The sequence below is a fragment of the Leptinotarsa decemlineata genome, unplaced genomic scaffold (assembly GCF_025532065.1).
Source record: "Leptinotarsa decemlineata unplaced genomic scaffold, Ldec_3_MD MMD2_P_RNA_scaffold_11, whole genome shotgun sequence".
NCBI lineage: Eukaryota > Metazoa > Arthropoda > Insecta > Coleoptera > Chrysomelidae > Leptinotarsa > Leptinotarsa decemlineata.
This window is the reverse complement of record NW_027412525.1, coordinates 1534460-1554486: the sequence shown is the minus strand read 5'-3', so window position 1 is coordinate 1554486 and position 20027 is coordinate 1534460. Positions and strand designations below refer to the sequence as shown.

At 33.0% G+C, this 20027-nt stretch overlaps 1 protein-coding gene across 2 annotated transcripts in view; it reads right to left on the bottom strand.

The window, feature by feature from the left end:
• Window positions 1–20027, bottom strand: part of sm (heterogeneous nuclear ribonucleoprotein L) — a 532854-nt gene that overhangs the window by 442701 nt on the left and 70126 nt on the right. For both annotated transcript variants that reach the window (XM_074169375.1, XM_074169383.1), the window contains exon 4: window positions 9291–9387. In XM_074169375.1, coding sequence (XP_074025476.1) covers window positions 9291–9387 — 97 coding nt within the window. The remainder of the gene's footprint in view (window positions 1–9290; window positions 9388–20027) is intronic.

Genomic DNA, 20027 nt, shown 5'->3' with positions numbered 1-20027 from the left:
GCCCAAACCATTATTTTGGTCAAACGGCAAGAACATTTTCCCGAATAATCAAAGAGCATAAAAGTAGTTTCTTGAATGGAAAGATAAATTCCAGATTTGCAAACAATCTTCTAGCAGAAGGACATGAGTTCCATCACGACTATGACGTGTTACAATTGAAAGAAAAGTTTGAAATTCTATCTTTATGAAGGTTTGTAAATAAATAGATTTGAAAAGTTGGGTCATTTACAGAATGATCAAATAAAATTAAATGAGTTCCCGTTACATAACATTCTTCAGTCAGAACTCTTGGGTTTAATGGAGTGAAAAATATTAGAAACTCCTGTTTCATGAACAGTGTAATCCAATGTTTATGAAACATAAGATTGTTGCTGAAATATTCAAGATAGAATACATATATGGAAGGTATTAATACTAGTATTTCTAGTATGAAAATTGCTTCGATCAAAGCGTTCACAAAAATTAACAAGGAATTAAGGTCAGAAAATTCATCTGATAGAGTAATAAACACTGCCTACTTTAAAAGTTAGATTCAAAGATTTGCCCCTTGAATCATGGGTTCTGCCCATCAAGACGCCCAGGAATTCCTTTGATATATTCTAGAAGGTTTACATGAGGACCTTGATAGAATTACTGAGAAACCTAATTCGATCTTAACGGAGAATGACGAAAAAGTGAGCGACAGCGGAAAAGCGCAAGAGTCCTGACTGAGATATTTTAACATGAACAACTCTAAGATTGTAGACAAATTCGTTAGTCAATTAAAATCCACTACAAAGTGCACACACTGTGGTCACTCATCAGTAACCTTCGATCCTTTCTGGGATTTGTCTCTCCCCATACCAGAAAGAACTGGCCAAATGAGTTTGTCACATTGCTTGGATTCCTTCACAAGAGAAGAAACTCTGGATGGAGATGAAAAACCAACGTGTTCGAGGTTCAAGGGAAAAAGAAAATGCACTATCAATCCATAAGTTTCCCCGGATTTCTGTAATTTGTTTGAAAATATTCTCTTCAACGGAAACATTCAGAAGCAAATTGAATGTTGCCAGAAGTATTAGACAAGAGCAATTATGCAGCAAACAATATGGCTCCTTGTCGTTATAATCTTTATGCACTTTCGAATCACAGTGGAACTACTTACAATGAGCAGCATATTGCAGATACCGATATATTGGCACGATTCACACGTGTCCCTAATTTCACCAAAATCGCTTGTGAGGAGGCATATGTCCTCTTTTATGAACAGGAGGGAACGAAGCAGCACTTTTGAGGTATTTTTTTTTCTTTTTATAAACTGAATTCTGTTAATTGATTCGTATTTCATGATTCTTCTGCTTTTATTACTATAAAAATAAAAATTATTTCAAATGTGGATCTGGTAATTAACTAATACATAAACTTAGGTAAATTCATTCAGAACATGTTTATTTTAATGAGTTGGTGAAATTTTTTTTCTTACGTTAATGTTAATTGATTCATTCTTAAACTAAGGTATACATTTTTAACATTAAATGGGTAGGTAAAATTCAGGTACTTCAAATTATAAAAATGTATATAAAACATTGAACACGTAGATTTTAGTTTGAAGTGTTTCTTGAGTATTCTCGAAATGAAAACATTCACTGAAAAAGTGAGGTCGGGGCATGGGCATGGGCATGGCCGGTCAATGTTTTCTATAGACATGCTAGAGATATAACTCATTTTTCCGAGGATTATTTCGGTTATCCCAAAAATCTCAGTCACATTTAACTTTTCCGGTAATATACAAAGAAGGAAAAAACGGGAAATGGTTTGGAAAACCAATACACGACCCAACTCAAAACAAACAACTGTTTGGCGTTCGCTTGATAAAAATAAAATTCCAAAGACATTTCGAATTGAACAGCAAATACAAGCTGATGCCAACTTCTTGTTGACAAGCGTTATGTGGTTTAATGTGAAGATTAAACAAGTATAGAGTCTTCAAAGCATATTAAAATAGATATTTATTCCAGAAGATCAATCAAAATAGTAGATATTAAGACAGGTCTTGCATGAATTGCTATTTTTGCTCGAATTCAAAAAACACCCTTTTGTTCACTTGTTCACTTTGAAAGGTTTTTCCTAAAACGATTTAGTTTAGAAACATTTCATGTCTTTATTGATTTTTATTTTTGTATTATAAATTCCTGTTAGGAAATTAACTTTTCATAACTCTATTCTCTCCAACCCAACGGTTATTGCCGAAAACATATGATTATTTAGAACGAAACCATTTGGGATGTTCTGAGTAGGAAGCCATTGTTAACACTCTGATTTATTAAGATAAGGGCCCAAGTGGTTGACCCTTCTCGAATATATTTATGACCTCGACCATATTGTTAGTGACGATTATTTCGAAAGTGACTTTTTAGCAGAGACATTCATTGATTCGGTTCTGTGATTTCGACCGGGAACTAACTAACACTGATTCTCATTCTCCTCGTTACGAGGTTACACTATTTTTCTGTTTGTTCATTTGTTGGTGTTAATAATAAATTATAGTATTTGTAAACGCTGTTTCCGACTGATTAATAATGCACCTGTCACCAATTCCAACAACTTGTTTTTCTGTACGCCTTTTCAGCAACGAATCAGTGATACAGGGTCCGCAAAATTAGGCAGTTTTAAAAGGAAACTCCTGTTTTCAAACTGGATAAATGAAAACTGATGGCTGTGTCTGAGGATCAAATTTTATGACAAACTTAATTCCAATTCCAACCCGCGTTAGGAATCACACATTAAAAGGTAAGAACTCATTAATTCTTAGCTCGCACAAGTTTCGACTTCTGAGGGTTGTCGTTCGTAGGGGTGCAACAGCTGGTTAACGGAAAAACAGATTTTAAACAGACATATCGTTTCTGAGTTACAGCATGTTCTTCAAAAATGTTCATTTTCGGAAAAGTTTTCTTGTTTATACGAAAACATTTACAAATAACTGTTTTACGTATAATTCAATGGTGTGGAAAATGAGATTTTAATAGTTATAGACATAAAACTATTTTTTTAAGTGAGACATCTTGTAAATTCCTGCATTAAAATTACCTTTCCAAAAATGTAGCACACTTGATGTTTTGCTACAGTAATGTTTGAAATAAAGAGCTTTTAGGTTTTCCATGTAGACTTTGAAATGCACAAACAGGCTTTGGACGATGCCGCCATAAAACACAATGCACATTCTTACTGATTGCTGTCAAATTTTGATTTAAGCAGTGAAGACGCTTTTCAATTAGTCGTTTGTATTCAATTTTCACAATCGCAATCGCAATGAAGTATAAGAATTATGAAAAATGGAATATGATGATCTGTTTTATACAAACCGGGGAAAATGCAGAAGCATTGTATCACGAGAGGTGTCCAGAAAGAATACAACCTTTTATATATATTTTCACATTGCGACACAACCTAATTAATGGTGGTCAATTTGAAAAGAAAAGAGCAAAATTACATGAATCAAATAAGGATAAGAAGTTGGGATAAGAAGAAGAACTAATGTTAGGTGGATTTTGAAAAAAACACAAATTCAAGCCATACAAGACCAGAAGAGTTTATCAACTCAGACCAGCGGAGGACCACTAATGGGCCTCAGAAAAATATATTTTCAACAAGACGGGACTTCGCTTCAAAACACTGCAATAGTCACCAATTTTTTGGCTGCAAATGTTGTTAATAATTGGATAGCCAACCTAGAATCAAACGTTGGCCGTCCAGGTCACCGGACCTAAAGCCTATGGACTTTACCTCTGGGAAAGGTTTGAAAGATCTTATTTTTTAATTTCCTTTCTTGTGCTTGTTCTTTATTGTTGAAGTTTCATTCATTAGTGGTAAATTTAGTGGAAATTGTTATCAGTTTTATTGAAACTATGCGTTTTGATTACTGCTATGGGGCGACTTACAAAAAAATTGGCAAAAAAACGAAGTTACCTTGTGCATTCGAACAAATCTATCAAGCGAAGAAAAAAATTCAAAAATTGTTTTACATTGCTCAATGTTATCAAATTTCATCAACAGATAAAACTCCCATAATGGATTGGGCAAAACTTCTGATGATAGTACCAAATTGAATGTTGAATGGTGTTGAGAATATGACAACAGGTTAAAAGAATTTCAATCAAACTTTGTTACCTGATAAATAACTGGAAAAATTCACTACTAGATAAATTTCACCACCAACATTTAGTGAACAAAGTACAGGCCCAATTTTTTATTGACATCCCATTAATATATCAATATTATCTAGTTGTTGTAACACATATATGCTTTTTTTAATAAAAAATGTGACTGTGAAGTTGGATAAATTGTCTTCTCTGAATTTTATTCAAAGTCAGTAACTCGTAAATAACTTTTTCCTTCATATTTGGATTTCAAGGGAGTGCAAACCACAAATACCCAAATAACATTCAGAGATATTTGAAAAATGAAATCCTCAATCTAGCTTCACAATGAAAAAATTCAATTCCAATTTATTGTCAATTTTGGCAATAACCAGCTTAACTGACTCTACCCATTCTCAAATTCATATACTGAGACTCCAGATTGGAAAGTCCTGAATAATTAAAATGTTTTCAATGATTTCCAAACTATCATTACACTAACGAAACACAAATATAACAGGGATACAATACTGAATGTCATAAATGTATTCGCCATGCTAATCATGATTAATCGGTGATAGCAAATTGCGACCATAGATGACGGAAGTTTCAATAACTCAACATCACGATTTGATAGTAAACATTTGCAATAATTTTTTAAATGTATCCGATTCCAACATATAGTCTTATTTTATATTCAGTACCAAATAGTTTTAATTAAACGTTTTTTATAAGATTATTACTATAATATAGATGTTCAGCAAGTATGGACCGGTTCTATTCAATATAAACAGAGTGACAAAAAATGAATCAATTGGATACCTCCTGAAGAATATGCTACAAATTGTAAAATTCAACTTATCGCCAAAGCTCACATTGTGTTCTGGTTGATTCGTATTATAAATTCTTGCAGCAGCTTTAGCACATTCATTATTTCGATTATAGGTTGCAACAATTTATATTCTTTCTTCAGTAGAATAAACCATGTTTGAATACAGTGAACAAGGATGACTGAATAATAATTCGTAAAGAAGTGACAGTAGCCAACTACATACTTCTTGTTCTGGGACAACTAGATTCAACAAAAACTATCAGTGCAGAAAAACTAACAGTATCGTACATTTCAAAACGATTACTACTAATTAAATAAATTCTACAAATCTGGAAGACCTGCGACAAAGAATTGTTCAGGAATGCCGATTTCTTAAATAAAACGTTCAACATTTAATTTCTCAATAACGAATGAACCAATTTCGAAAAAAGTTACAGAAGTAATAGAGGGACAAAAGACCTTTCAAATGATGTATCACTCGAGGCCCCATGCTATTAAAAAAAATAGGGGGGTAGTTGCTGACCGGCGGAGGGTGAAGTTTCGGGTATGATTTTCATATCAGAATTAGTCTCCCTAGAAATAAAAATCGACGTGTTCTTTGGAATTTTCGATTACATGTCCGTTACTGACTTACAGGGGGGTCAAGTTTTTCTTAGAACGTCCTTCATATTTACAAAATTTGACCGACTTTGTAATTCCTAAAGTTTAGAATAAACAAATACAAACCCAATTAACAGGTAGAGCCACCTTGTATTTCCAGTTTCAGGTTAGAAATTCATTAGCTAGTAGGGCTAGAAGTTGGTAATTGTTATACTTATCATTTATTAAAGGTTATTGAAGATAAAAAATGAGTTGAAGTGTAGTATTCTTATTCCTCCACTGAAAAATGTTCACTGCCAAGTTAATTTCAGTTTAGTCTGTCTCTACATGCTGTCTCTATACATATTAGCTACCACTTCCCGCGATAAAAAAAACTGTAATTTGAACAGAAAAATTACTTGTGACGATAAATTAATACAAGCATGGTTTGATTTTCGTAATGCAACATTAGACACAAATGACACTACAAATATTTTGTAGGTACGATAAGGAAATTTTCTCATTCCTGCAAAAGTGTGCGATCAGTTTCGAGCATTCCAGTGGATTGAATATTTAACATGTTTGAACAGCCTTTATTTTTCCCTTCCGTCGCTATACTTGTGCTTCTCGGCCATATTGAAATAATTTATCATCCTTAATGCCTTCCTTTGTGTACCGAATAAATTTCGAATATATTTCTTCGCGAGTTCAATTTAGACGAAGAAAGCACATAACGAAATACAATAATCAATTTGTCTTACTACATTCACGGAAGAAATGTGAGTAATACATACAAAGTGTGTGTATTTAAAACCGATCCACTTTCAATATTTCAGGAAAGATATGTAAAATTGTTCTTTTTTTTTCTGATTGACTCGGCTGTTACTTGGTTAAGATTCATAGTAATTTCATAAACTACACCGGAAACGATTTGATCTTATGAAGATTAAACTGTTTTCGATGTAGTTTGTGAAAATGATATATTTTGGTTTCAAGGGCATGTCACGAGCTAGAGAGTAGGTGATATATAAATGATTTACCATAAGAAGTTATGAGTATGTAAAGTAGAATACTTGACATGCTCATATTTCAAAGCAAATAAACAGCATCCAGAAGAGGTCAAACCTCACCCATGGAATGATACTAGGATCAACTGCAAGCGGAAGATCCCTCTCCTTAAACCGCCATTTCAATAGATAGTCGGTGTTACTATCTCCATTTGGGTTTGAAGGCCGTCGTAGTTTGGAACTGTATCCTAAAGGTGCGTATTCACCAAAAAAGCGAGCACGAGCGAAAAAGAGTGAACGAGCATTCTGCATCAATAATCGTCTGATGAGTACGGGCTAGCGAGCGAACGTATGCTTGTTCGCGTTCAGAAATGATCGAGAAAAAGGTCATACATCAAAAGGTGCTCGCACAAAGTAGATGGACCAACTACGACTACGAACTTGAAGATATTCGATCTGATGTGGACGAGACATCAATATGCCGAGCAAACACGAGCGAACATGAGCGAACACAAGCAAACATACATGAATGCTCGCTTATGCTCTCTCTTGCTCGCTTTTTTGGTGAATACGCACCTTAACGTTTCGCCAGAACGAGTGGCTGGCTTCCTTAGAGGTTAATTCGTCTTGATGATTCACCGATGACCGGCGATTTCTAGTTCGTAGGTTGTATTTATCTATGTTGACTCAGTTAGTCCGTCTCTCTTCTTTGCTATTGGCCGAAGTGTTATTACCTGTTGATTACATTACATTGCGCTCTTGCCATTTTAGCTCCTTTTAGTATGGAATTCCAAATCCGGTTAAGCGGATTTGTTGTAGTTTTCCGTTGTAGTTTATGGATTTCTATGGGTTCCCGTAGAAGCCAACTGTGGTATCAGTGATCGGGAGCAAGTAGTTACATATCTTCAAACAGTATCGTGTGATCTCCTTCACTAAACGCGTGTTCCGCTACTGCCGATTTGTCTATTTAACCTTATCTAAAGTTTCTCCGATGTTCATTCAGCCTTGTACTCATGGATCTATTGGTGGTACCGATATGAACTTTTCCTCAGGTGTATGGTATATGATATATTCCCGCAGCTGATAGTGAATCTTTTTTGTCTTTCGCAGATCTAAGGCTTTGTTGCATTTTCCTTGTGGGCTTGGACACTGTTTTTATTTAATGATTTTTCCAATTCTGTTTGTACCACCAGAAGATCCATGGGTACAGGCTGAATGAACATCGGAGAAACTGTAGATTAGGTCGAATAGACAAATCGGCAATAGCGGACACCCGCTTAATAAAGGAGATCACACGGTACTGTTTGAAGATGTAAATTACTTGCCCCCGATCACGGATACCACAGTCGGCTTGTACGATAATCCATAGAAATCAATAAACATAAGGGAAACTACAACAGAAAAGAGAAGGTGGTAACGCTTAACCGGATTTGGAATCCCTTACCAAAAGATGCTAAAGTGGCAACAACGCAATGCAGTGTTCGTCATTAACAGGTAATAACACTTCGGCCAGAAGCAACACATCAACAAGAGAGGCGGACTGAGTCAACATAAATACAACCTACGAACTAGAAATCACCAGTCATCGGTGAATCATCACGATGAATAAACTTCTGAAGAAGCCAGCCACTCGTGCTGGCGAAACGTTAGTATGCAGCTCCAAACTACGACGGCCTTCAAACCCGAATGAAGATAGTAACACTGAAAATCTCGGCCGCGAAAGCCTTAACCAATTTAATAGATAGTACTGAAGAATCTCACAACTTCTCAATATAAAATTTTGTTAATATTAGTGGTGATGTGTCTAGATCTAGATAAACTACACCTTACGATTTGATATCCACAAACTGTATTTGAGAAATATATCACCACATGTTTCGCTGATACAGTAGCTTCTTCAACAGTGAATTGAAATCGAAAGGTGTAGTTTATGAAATTTCAATACTTCTTTGAAAAGTCTTTCATTGTGATTTTTTTTTCATACTTTCGTTTGATTTGGATACTACCTTCACTATTCAACTCCAAAAAATCTTCTTTATGGAAATGTTGAAATAAAAACTAGTTTGGTTGAAGAGATACGAATACTCAGAACCAGCAGTTTCGATAATACTTGGAAAATACTTTCCAATGTAGTGTTTTTTTAATGAATACTAATATTCAAAACAAAAACTTTTTCCAATCGCCTGAAATGCAATACTCTTCTCGACATGCGTTTCACCAACCAAGTTGGCGTCTTCATTTCCTAAAGACGCCAAATTGAGAAAAGTGATTGTTTTGGATTCTTTCTACGCCAGAGGTTCCAGTTTTATTTTTTATTTTTTATTTTCTTTCTGATCTTATTCTCTTTCACGCACAAAACTGAAAATGAATAACGAAGTCACCATCAGAACTGATGTTTTTATAAACAAAACCCGCTTACAAACCAACTCGAAAGATTGAATTAAAAACAAAAGATAACATACTCATCTAGTCAAATTTGTTGTTTAAAGCAATTGCTTGTTTACTTATGCAATGGTGAAAGTTTCAGATCATCAAGTTTCGTTTTTATAATTTCACATTCGATTTTTCAATTCAGCGAGTATCTCACGGGTTTTTTGTATACCGTAAAGTCAAAATACCGACACTGACAAAATGTATACCAGAAAAAATTTGTTGAAACATTACAAAAAAAATGTTTCATGTCTCCTCAAAATAGTGGAATATTCTGGAACATGAAAATACAAAAAAATATTTGAAAAACTTTTTTGTTTGACATACCTTGGCGAAGTCAATCTTCAGCGTGCAGCATCCGGAATATATGTCAGCTCCATTCAAGGATTCCTTGGCCCTCATTGCCGATTCCACACTCTCGAACGTATTGTATATTAAGGAAAATCTATAGCAGAAAATGGTGGCAAAAGCATATATTATATAAAGTTTTTCCACTCCCAACTTTTTAACGAGACAAGATATCAAAGTCGGACAGAAGTTTGAATGGAAAGGAATCATTTTTTAGTAGTTAATGGTGTGACATCACTTGTAGCAAAGCAGGCGCTATCAACTTTTTTCAAGTAGAAAAGGGGTTCCTGAATCTTTTTCGAAATATATTTCAATTCTTTATACAACGATCTTCTCCGTTTTGAATTTGGATAACCGGTTTCGGAGTTATTGGCGTATGAATTGGAAACTAAGAAAAATGATAATTCGAATCGTTGCAACGAATGGGAATTGAAACGGCTTCAAACTTACAGAGGTTACACAAGGTTTGTAATGTGTAAGAGAACGATATTTTTCAAGAAAATGATTCGTGTTTGAAATAAAATTTAACTAAACCAAAGTACATTTTTATAAGAGATTAATTTTTGAGAAAAATTTTGGCTTTCTACTTCTCTATCTTGATACCACGAAAGTATGGAATACAAACGGAATAAAGAAAAGTGTTTTTTCGTATAATTCAGCGTTCATATAAAAGTATTTGTTTCGGAAGTATTTTTCTTTCGTGTAATTCACTGTTTATATGAAAATAGCTGTTCAGAGAGGGCTTTTTCATCCAGTTTGTGTCTGAAAGTTACTTTTTTGCATGATCTACACATCTTTGTATAGAATTAATTTTTTAAATTAATAGCTTCTTTCCTTTCTTTGGAAGATTCCCACATTTTTTGTATCAAGACGGAAAGTAGAAAGCCAAAATATTTCTTTCCCAAAAAAAGTATTTGACAAAAAACCACATTTCTGTTTTTAATCCAATTTAGAATTTTTTTGTGATTGACAAAGTATATGCGAATCCACGCCGTGCACCGGGAAAAATGATTGAAATCTACCTCGGAATTTTCATTTCGAACGAAGAAAATTACTTCAGTTTTATTGAAAATATACTCTCTCTATTGAATAATTCACATCCCCGAGCGTAATTTCAGTAGGCAATGTACTTTTCATTGAGAATTAAATATTCATCTAATATATGTGTGAAATCATAACGTATTATTTCATGTGAAGAGAATTACTAACTGGACGATGGGTATTCCCCCTTAGTGAAATGTAAATTTTCGCCATCTCTTTATCGAATGTAAAATTACGCTTGTATTTGTGAGCGATTATTGTATTGTTCATTCTTGTCTACAGAAGCGCATCAGTTTGTCTGACGTGCGTATTAGAATATTTTTGTTGTTGGTGAAAATAAGTAAAGAAGGTGAGTACATTTCTTGTAAAATTTCAATAACTAGTCCAATAAACAGATGAATTCATTGAGTTTTCTCGTTATGCATTATAGAATGTTTTTTATTACAAGTATATCCTACCCTCACATCGCGAATTATTTCATACTATATGGAATAGTACAACATATTTTAACTGATTTTCAAATAATTACAGAACATATATTTGAAAATGTTTGTGATAATTACTGAATGGTATTGAGAAAAAGAGATATATTCGATAGCAGTGGCGTGACTCATCAGTGACGCCGTATGCACGATCCATTTTAAAAATGAATTTCTATGAGGAATAAAGTTTGGTATTGGTGGTTGCAAATATCGGACAATGTTAAATCGTAATTTCATTCACCTAAAAAATATCTGAACGTTTCATTCGCATCTCTCATAATTTTGGATAAATTTGAGGATTTGTGATTCTTATTATTGAACTTGAACACATTTTTGCGATGGGAGGCAAGTTGGAACTCAAAATTGAAGGAATCGAGAAACACTTTAGGACCTTTTTTTTCTGTTGAAGAGGTGAACAAAACACTTCATCACCACTTCATACCATATCGTAATAGCTATATTTGCTATATTTCAGAAAATGTTGGAAAACATTTGGAAAAATCTAATTTTTTATTTAAACGGTTGAATATGTATCAAAAATTTTTGAGAAATATTAATATTGAAGTCAAACTAGTAGTAGTTTTTCTCTAGGAATGTGTGTTCGTCAACTTACTGTGTTTTTAGATTTCTAAACCTATTCATTTGATGATATTTCATTTCTCTTTTAGGATAATAACAGGAATTGAGGAAAATAGAAAAAGGAATATTACTTTCATTTCTCTTTCCGAATAATACCACCATGAGCAAGAAAGAAAATGTGTTAATTTGAAGAATGGTTTTTTTATTTTGTACTGTTATTTGACTTTTTTGAAAATAAAAAAAAAATGTTTTATAGAATTTCATTCCAAGAATGTATATGAACTAATTTTGTATATACATATTTTTTTCAATATATCAATGTGTAATATGTCTTGTGCATTCAATTATCTAAATTATGAGGAAAAATGGCCACTTAAGAGTCAAGAGTCAACATCCGATTGAGGTATCATTATCTTCAAAACTACTCTGAATACGGACCTTCTTACAACGGAATATCCCAAGGTAATATAACCCGTAAATGAAAAATTACACCGTAAAATTGTATCAGAGTATAGAATTCCACTGTGAAATTATATAAGAGTGTAAAATTCTACTGTAAAATTTTGTCAAGAGTGTAATATCTCGATATAAATGTATATCGCAAATTTACCCTATAAAGTTTTATTTCAACACAAAAGTACACTCAAAATGAAAAATTACACTGAAAAATTCCACACTTGTCTTCGGGGTAGAATTACAAAATAATATTCTGCATGGAATCTAAGATCACACACGAAAGTAATTTCTCGCTAATATGGGCGGTAATTAAATTGCCACCGGTACCGGTGGAAAAATTTTTACCAGTGTGTTTCCCTCGTATCAATAGGGGTAGCATCGCAGCTCCCCTATTGAAACTGAGAATTGGCTTCATTTCATTTCGTTTAAATCATCAAAAATGGTACGGGACAGATCTTAAGAGAAAAAAAACAGAAGCAATCCTTATTCACATGATTTTTATGAGGCAAAAAGGATAATCCAATCTGTAGAATTGGAATTGGTTGAATAATATCGAACAAATGAAAGTATAGCTAAATCTAGAGGAACTGGGAAAAAAAACTATCTCGGACGAGAAACAGAAATTGTTGCATCTGTAGTGCACGATAAGAGTTGCTCGTGAGAATGAAATCTTAACAGCCACTATCGAAAAATACCTCAGTTTATAATGTATAAACTGACAAAGGAATGCAGTTTTGTGAGCAAATGACCGAACGTTTGATTGCAAATTGAAACTGCTTAAATAGTATTTGTGCCATTGGAATGACGTGCTCGTTCACCAGATTTGATACATCTCAATTATTTCTATCAGGCAAAACGAAAGTTCACGTTACGCAACCTAGGACAATACGGAAATTTAGAGACATATTATCTGAAACTTATGCTAGCATTGCCCCTGAAACATTCCAAAATGTTAGAAATGTGTTTGAAATGAACTGTTTTACTGTCATGGGGTTCAAGGAGAACATTCTGTATTTTTGTACAAATATTTTAAGATGAATAATAAAATTAAAATTAAATACTATCGTTTTGTGCTCTTAAAATTAACACCCATCTTTTGCAAAAGATGTTTCTAATCTATTTCTCTTTTCATTGAACATTTACTTCAAAAAAATCTCACATAGGGTGGCCGAGTTACGAAGTTTCTTGTCCCAAATTCAAACAACAATAACTCCGTAACCAGTAATTGAAATTGTTTAGAGAATTGAAATACCTTCAATTATTGGCTTCTCTATCAAAAAGTAGTAAAAATGATCCTTTTTTACAAAAATGTTGTCCGACTCTGATATCTTGCTCCTTTCGAAATAGGGGGGAAGCGTGGAACTATTTACGTCCGCACTGTATTTTAAAAGCATTAAAAGAAAAAATATTATATGATTCATTAAACTGAGAACTCGAGGATGCTGTTACAGTCTCGAATTATCATATTCAAAAATTTATTTGGAAAATAGTATTCTTGTGTAATATTATTTATAGAGGGTACTTATTACTTGTAGTACAAATGAAAATGGCCCGAAAATGCACTGTTTCCAAGATAAAGGGTGTTAAAGTTTTCTGAAAAAATCCATTTTCGTATTAATTTTCTAAATATCCCACAAATGTAAAACTTAGCAATGTTATTATAGGTGATAAGAGGATCATTTATTCTTGATCAAATACAAATTATCGAGTCCAGTAGCGTGTCGGGACACAGTTTACCCAACTTATTTAACCAAAAAATGAACGTTACTAACGATTCTTGTGACATTTAATTTCGTGTTTGGATAAAACATATAAAATTGAAACCTTTTAAACACGCTTTCATTAGCTTCACCTGTATGTATGCATGTCTGTTTGTAACTCTCAAGGTCAAGATCTGTATTTGACAGAAATATCGACATTATTGCTTGATCTATTCGCGGGCAGATGGCGCTGTACATAACTTTCTTGATATATTGACATTATTGCTTGATCTATTCGCGGGCAGATGGCGCTGCACGTAACCTCCTTGATATATCGACATTATTGCTTGATATATTCGCGGGCAGATGGCCTTGATATAATTCGAACTTACTTTACATGTATTTCTTCATCTGAAAAAAGGATTTTTTTATTAACACGCACTCCTGCTGCCTTTTTTGTAACCCTCCTTTTTGCGCCTGCTGCCTTGGGGTTGGTAGCTGATTTTGAGGCTCCCTCTCCGATTCCGGCTAATAGATTCCAAAGTTTAGATAAAATAAATATAGTTGAAAAGACTAAAAAACACGCTTTTATAGCATACGAAACTTAAAAATGAAAAATAAATATAGTTAAAAAAACCAAAAAACACGCTTTTAAAGAACATCGAACTAAAAAGTTAAAAATATTTTTTTTAAATAAGTTTAAAACAATAACGAACGAAAAATACTTGTATCATTGTGAAAAAAGCGTGGGCGCTTTGTACCATATTTTTTTGTATATCAAGCGCTTGTCGCTTTTTTCACAATAATACTAGTATTTTTCGTTCGTTATTGTTTTAAGCCTATTTGAAAAAATATTTTTAACTTTTTAATTCGATGTTTTTCAAAAGCGTGTTTTTTAGTTTTTTAAACTATATTTATTTATCCTTCGTTTTGTTTTCGTAGCTCGCTCGATAAGTGGAAATGAACAGTTAGTGTGCTAAGCATTAAAAAAGTGGTTGATTGCGATTTTTTGCCATTTGTCAAGTTACATTTGTTATTGTGACAATAGAGATTTATAATATTAACACAAAAAATGTTTTTTCCGTTTAGCACCATGTACCTTGAAAACAATTATTTTCAGATCTATGTTGATAGATTTTCCTAAAATTAGCTCTTACATTTTTTTACAGCAATTAGGAATTACCCTGTGGATATTGACATGCAAATCTTTCCAAAAAGTAACTATCAGAACTGTTTTATTTAGAATATGGAAATATTAAACCATTCAAGAAAGCAGCACTTTTGAAATTAATGTTATTGTCTCGAAATAAAAATCCAAGTAATATAATACTTATTACGTTTTCACCATAATTAGTGACAAAGTGATGTTGAGAACTCATAACACACCAATATCAATAACTGAAATTATACATCAACGGTAGTCCAACAATATCATTTTTAATTTCGCTTGTGGTTCATAACTACAGTTATCAAATAATTAACATCGATAGTCAGGCAAAATGATAGTTTCTCGTTATTAGAAAAGCAATTTGAGATACGAGTGCCTTCAGCTACCGTTACAAGGAAGATGTTAATGTGTTATTGTCTGTTACGATAAATGTTTTTCTGAATAGCAAACGAAACAAAAAATAATGGCGAAGCCGTTCGCATTTCCATAAAAAATATAAATTTTATTGGAATATCAATGTGAGACCTGTCCCCGATATTGTTTAAATTATTACTCAGGAAAACACTAATGTGAATGATAACTAGAATAACGATTAGTGATCTCTGTAAAAGGCCAATGCTAATACTTTTCCTGAAAACCAATTTTCTATTCTCAATATAATATTTTAAAATTATTTTCTAAACTTCCTCATCAACCACCTTGAAGTGATGACTCCCTTTTTGAAATGTTTAAATGAAACAAGAATTTGTGGCATAGAACTTTATAAACAGTTTTCAATTCTCAATCGACCAATATAAAATTTTTTAATTTTTATTGAGGAATATTACATTGCCAATGCCACAGAGTCAACAAAAGTACATGAATGATTTCAAATCAAATGATCAAATTGAAATGTTGTTTAGAAATATATTTATGTTGAACCAACATAAAGAAGTTATTGTAGTGTGTGAAAGTCTCACAATAAAGATTACTTAAATTAATTACATAAAAATGAATGTATATTTATCTACCCTTCATGTATTTAGTTAGGTGTGAAAGGTAATCAAAAAATGTTATTATTGATTGGTAAAATTCACTAGTGTAGGTACTCGATTATCTTAGTCGAATCAACGAATCGACTAAGTCGGAGGTCGCCAGAAACAAAAATTTGTTTTATTATATCATTTGAGATTAGAAACTTTTTGAAGAGGGGTCAAAGTTATTCATATTGTTTAAACAATATATATGATATTCAGTTTTGCACGGCTTGGTACATGGATCAATATAACAAGAGTACATTGGATATTTACAGAAAAAGCCATTTTCAGGGAACAGAAAAAACGAAAATAACGAAACTAACTGTTAGTTTAATCTTCCTCTTGAAGATGATCACTTGGTTATCGAAACACGTGTCGAGGTGTTGAAATGAAGATTTGGTGTTGGGAAAAAACTCCAGTAATATTCAGTACTACAAACAGTGCATCACAAATAAATTGTCAATTTGGAATATCTCTGAAAGCACTATACAACTCAGAAATTCCCTCTGACAAAATGACATAGTCAGAGTTTACTTGTGAGTTCATCAATAGAAAACAATAACAATCAAAAACCGATTAAAATCAAGCAATCTCCAGTTATTTTCCTAAAATTTTCCTTTGAAGATATATCTTCTTCCATTATATCCATCAAAAACAACTTCAATGTTGACGCCATAGTTATTTCGTTAATATGTAATGTACTGTTATAATAAATAATACATAACAAATTTTTTAAGAAACCACCCAATACAGAATTTTGTATATGAATAGCATAAAAATTATTTAAACATTATTAACAATTCTGTCCTTGCTTGATATTGAAAAAACTCTTGAATTATCAAAATGGAGCTGTTTCTGAAGACTCCTGAATATTGACTGTTCCATTTATTCTTCGACGCGACTATCTATAACGTTTTCCATTGAAACAACCTAATTAAATATTTCAAATTCTCATGCCTAAATATAAATCGCTTTATATGTATATTAGCCAGATATACATGTCAACTTTTCACATGGGGTCTTGTAGAAAGTGAACTTTCAAAGGTAAAATATTTATAGAACGTAGGCGAGATGACAAGCAAAATGTAGGTGTCAGTATATGACGTGACGATATCATCTTTCAGAAATGAATGAAGGCTCGGGTATTTTCAGACTCTACTCATGAATGGCTTGACGTGATTAACTATTGTTATGAAAATGCACTAAACTTTTATTATCCCAAATTACTCCAAACATTTGTTGTGGAATTGAAACAGATATCATACATAAGAACGCTACACAAAACGTAAATATTAAAGAGTATTGATATAAAGTTTCAGTTACATGAAACACTACCATCCTCAATTGTGTACTTCAAAGTTTCGGGACAAGTGAGCCCTAAAAGGGAATAGTAAATCGATCTAGTGAAGTAATCTCAACAGTTTGGTCTAAAAGGTGTTTTCAGTTGTTTTTATACTGTGAAATGAAGTTGTTAAATAATAATCACACGTGTTACTGTACATAATTCAGTGTAGGCTAATGTATATTTTTTTACATGATGAACTACTATGACAATAAAAAAAATCGATCTTGTATTAATTAAAACTGATTGATTGAAAATGTTGAACAGTCACATGCTTTTTAAGAGTTCACTGTCAGTTATTGAAAACGTTAATGATAATTCACCAGTGCAATATTACGTTTGTGATCGTGAGTTGACTAAACTGAATTTCTATTCCAGGAACACATTTTGAAAGATAACTTGTTTCATTTTCTTCAACTTTTTCGTTCACAAGTTGATGTTTTGTTTTTCGTAATCGAAAACAATTTTCGTTAGCCCAGAAATTTCCTGGTTTTCTGGCTAGACTTAACCAATCTGTCTTTCCGATTTTGAATGCAACAATTTGCCATTTTTTTATATTGTAGTGAGAAAAAACCCAAGAAGTTATATCCAAATATCGTATTGAATGCAATAAATAAAAAAATGTTCGTTCTCCTTCTTTATGTTTCACTATGGATTTGAAAAATGCAATAAAACATTTCCATATAATTTCCTCTTCAAGTTCCGTTGAAGTTCGTTAGCAGAAAAATTAACTGAAACCTTTCATCTAGAAGCGAATACATGATAATAAATTGTTACTCAGAACATAAGGACATAAATCAATCAACAAGTCTGGAAGTAGCAGATCATTAAACCTCGAAAAAAATGAAACATTAACTGGACAAGAAATTGTTCCTTTTCTATTAATTTCATGTCTGACAGCTTTTCCGCGGCTAATAGGTTTTTATTGACGCACACTTTCCCTAATGAACTAACGTACCACTAAAAAAATTCAATGGAAAACTTCTGAAATTAAGCCACATAACGGCAATACTCAAAGTTCATAATTACTATTATGTACCTCGTAATGCTTTCAATGGTAAATGATAATTCGAAACTGTGACATCGCAGCAATTTGATTTGAATGATTCAGTAGGTATATACGGTGTGCAATAGACCAATCACAATCGCGTTGGTAGTCAGTCAGATCAAATAATCGTTTTCGAAACAAAAACATTTAGTTTAGGGTGAAAGCAATTGAACTGTATTTGTATTTCATTATTATATTGCCCAGTCCCGTAAAATCTGATGTTAAGCTTGCCAACAGTTGCTGAAATACTTCTTTTTTCGTGGTTACCGGTTCTAATCCTTTCATTTATAGAACTTATGTTCAACCTCTATAATTTTAAAACGTCATTCTGCTCTTTCTTTGAAGTTGATAGTTCTTTTCTTCGATTAACATGATGTCTTGGTCGCAGAACTTGCATCATTTTAACAACCAATGAAATCCGTCAATGATACTCCAATCTACTCTACAATACATCTGTGAGCTGATTAAATATGCAAAATTCATTAGTCTTCCATATCTCTGCATCATACTCCTGCAAGTCTCCTATGGTTGATATTTGCTCCTGGAGTGGGTCTGGTGTCCTTGCTTCAAGTATTGTAGTCCAAATGGCATTTCTAGAGATCCTGCAATATTTTAATAATCATTCAGACTGCCTTCCGGAACAATAGAATATATTTCGAGGACCTAACCTAGCCGGATTAGGCTTTTTTTTTCTGCCTAAACGTTGACTGCTACAGACGATTGACAATGGTACATGGTCATATAGGCTTCACAGTTTCACGTCATAATGATTCTGAATTTTTTCATGTATTCAATTTCTTGTTCGTGACGCACTCGCTGATTTTTCAACTGATTTTTCACTTCTCAAACAAAATATCTTAGACTTGTTGAACTCTCTCTGTCATTTCTTTCTGGGAGATTTGTTGGCCCTTTGTGAAGAGTCCCATTTTTCTGCTATGAATGCTAGAGCATTCTCGGTTCTTGGTCTCATTATAATTGTTTTAGCAACTTATCTCGTCCATATCTTCTTTACTTTATTGTTTTATCATGATGAGATTATTTTTGAAGTTTTTGTTTCACAACCTTCAAGTACAGATCAAGATACAGGTCGTTGAAGTTTAAAAAAAAATGGTATTTATAAAATATCAAAAATATCCTTACACCGATTTGGTTGAAATTCGCTACAGTTATTTGAAGTAATAAGGCGCTTATTTAGCCTGAACTAGATTGAAATTATTAGGACCAGTGGCGTCTCAGTGGGCACAGCCAACAATATTGTGAAAAAAAAAAAGAAAACGCCCCTGACTTTTTGTAGTTTTTTTATTTTTTCAGATTAGGCAACTGAAAATACAACTTTTTTGTTGCTTGTGTTTTCTTCCTTTCAAGCTTCGTTTTCTAGAAAAAAAATAATCACTTCTAAAATCTATCCATAGACAACATAAAATGAAAACCAAAAATACAATTTCAACCTTTAAGTAAATGAGCAACATGTCCACCTTCTGAAGCTGGAGCCCCGTCGTGCATAAACCACATGTTGCCTCTTACAACTACCAGCACTTTACCTAACCTGTTAATCTTGCTGGTAGAAAAAATAGGCCAACTAGGTAAGTCATCAATCATTCCTACCCAAACGTTCAGCGAAAATTGTTGTTGAAAATGACTTTTTTCATTGGCCAAAAATGGTCATTGTGAAAGTTCATTATAGCATCTCGTGAAAAATTTGCTTCGTCTCTAAATAAAATATCTGGTAATAAATCATTATTGTGTGCCATCATATGAATGAACCACCTGCAAAACATTAATCTTGGTTGAAAATCCCGAGGCAGCAGAGCTAGAACAGAGCAGTACAATCTTCCTGGTACTATTTGAGAGATCTTCTTCTATCGCATCAAGTATAGCTTCTTT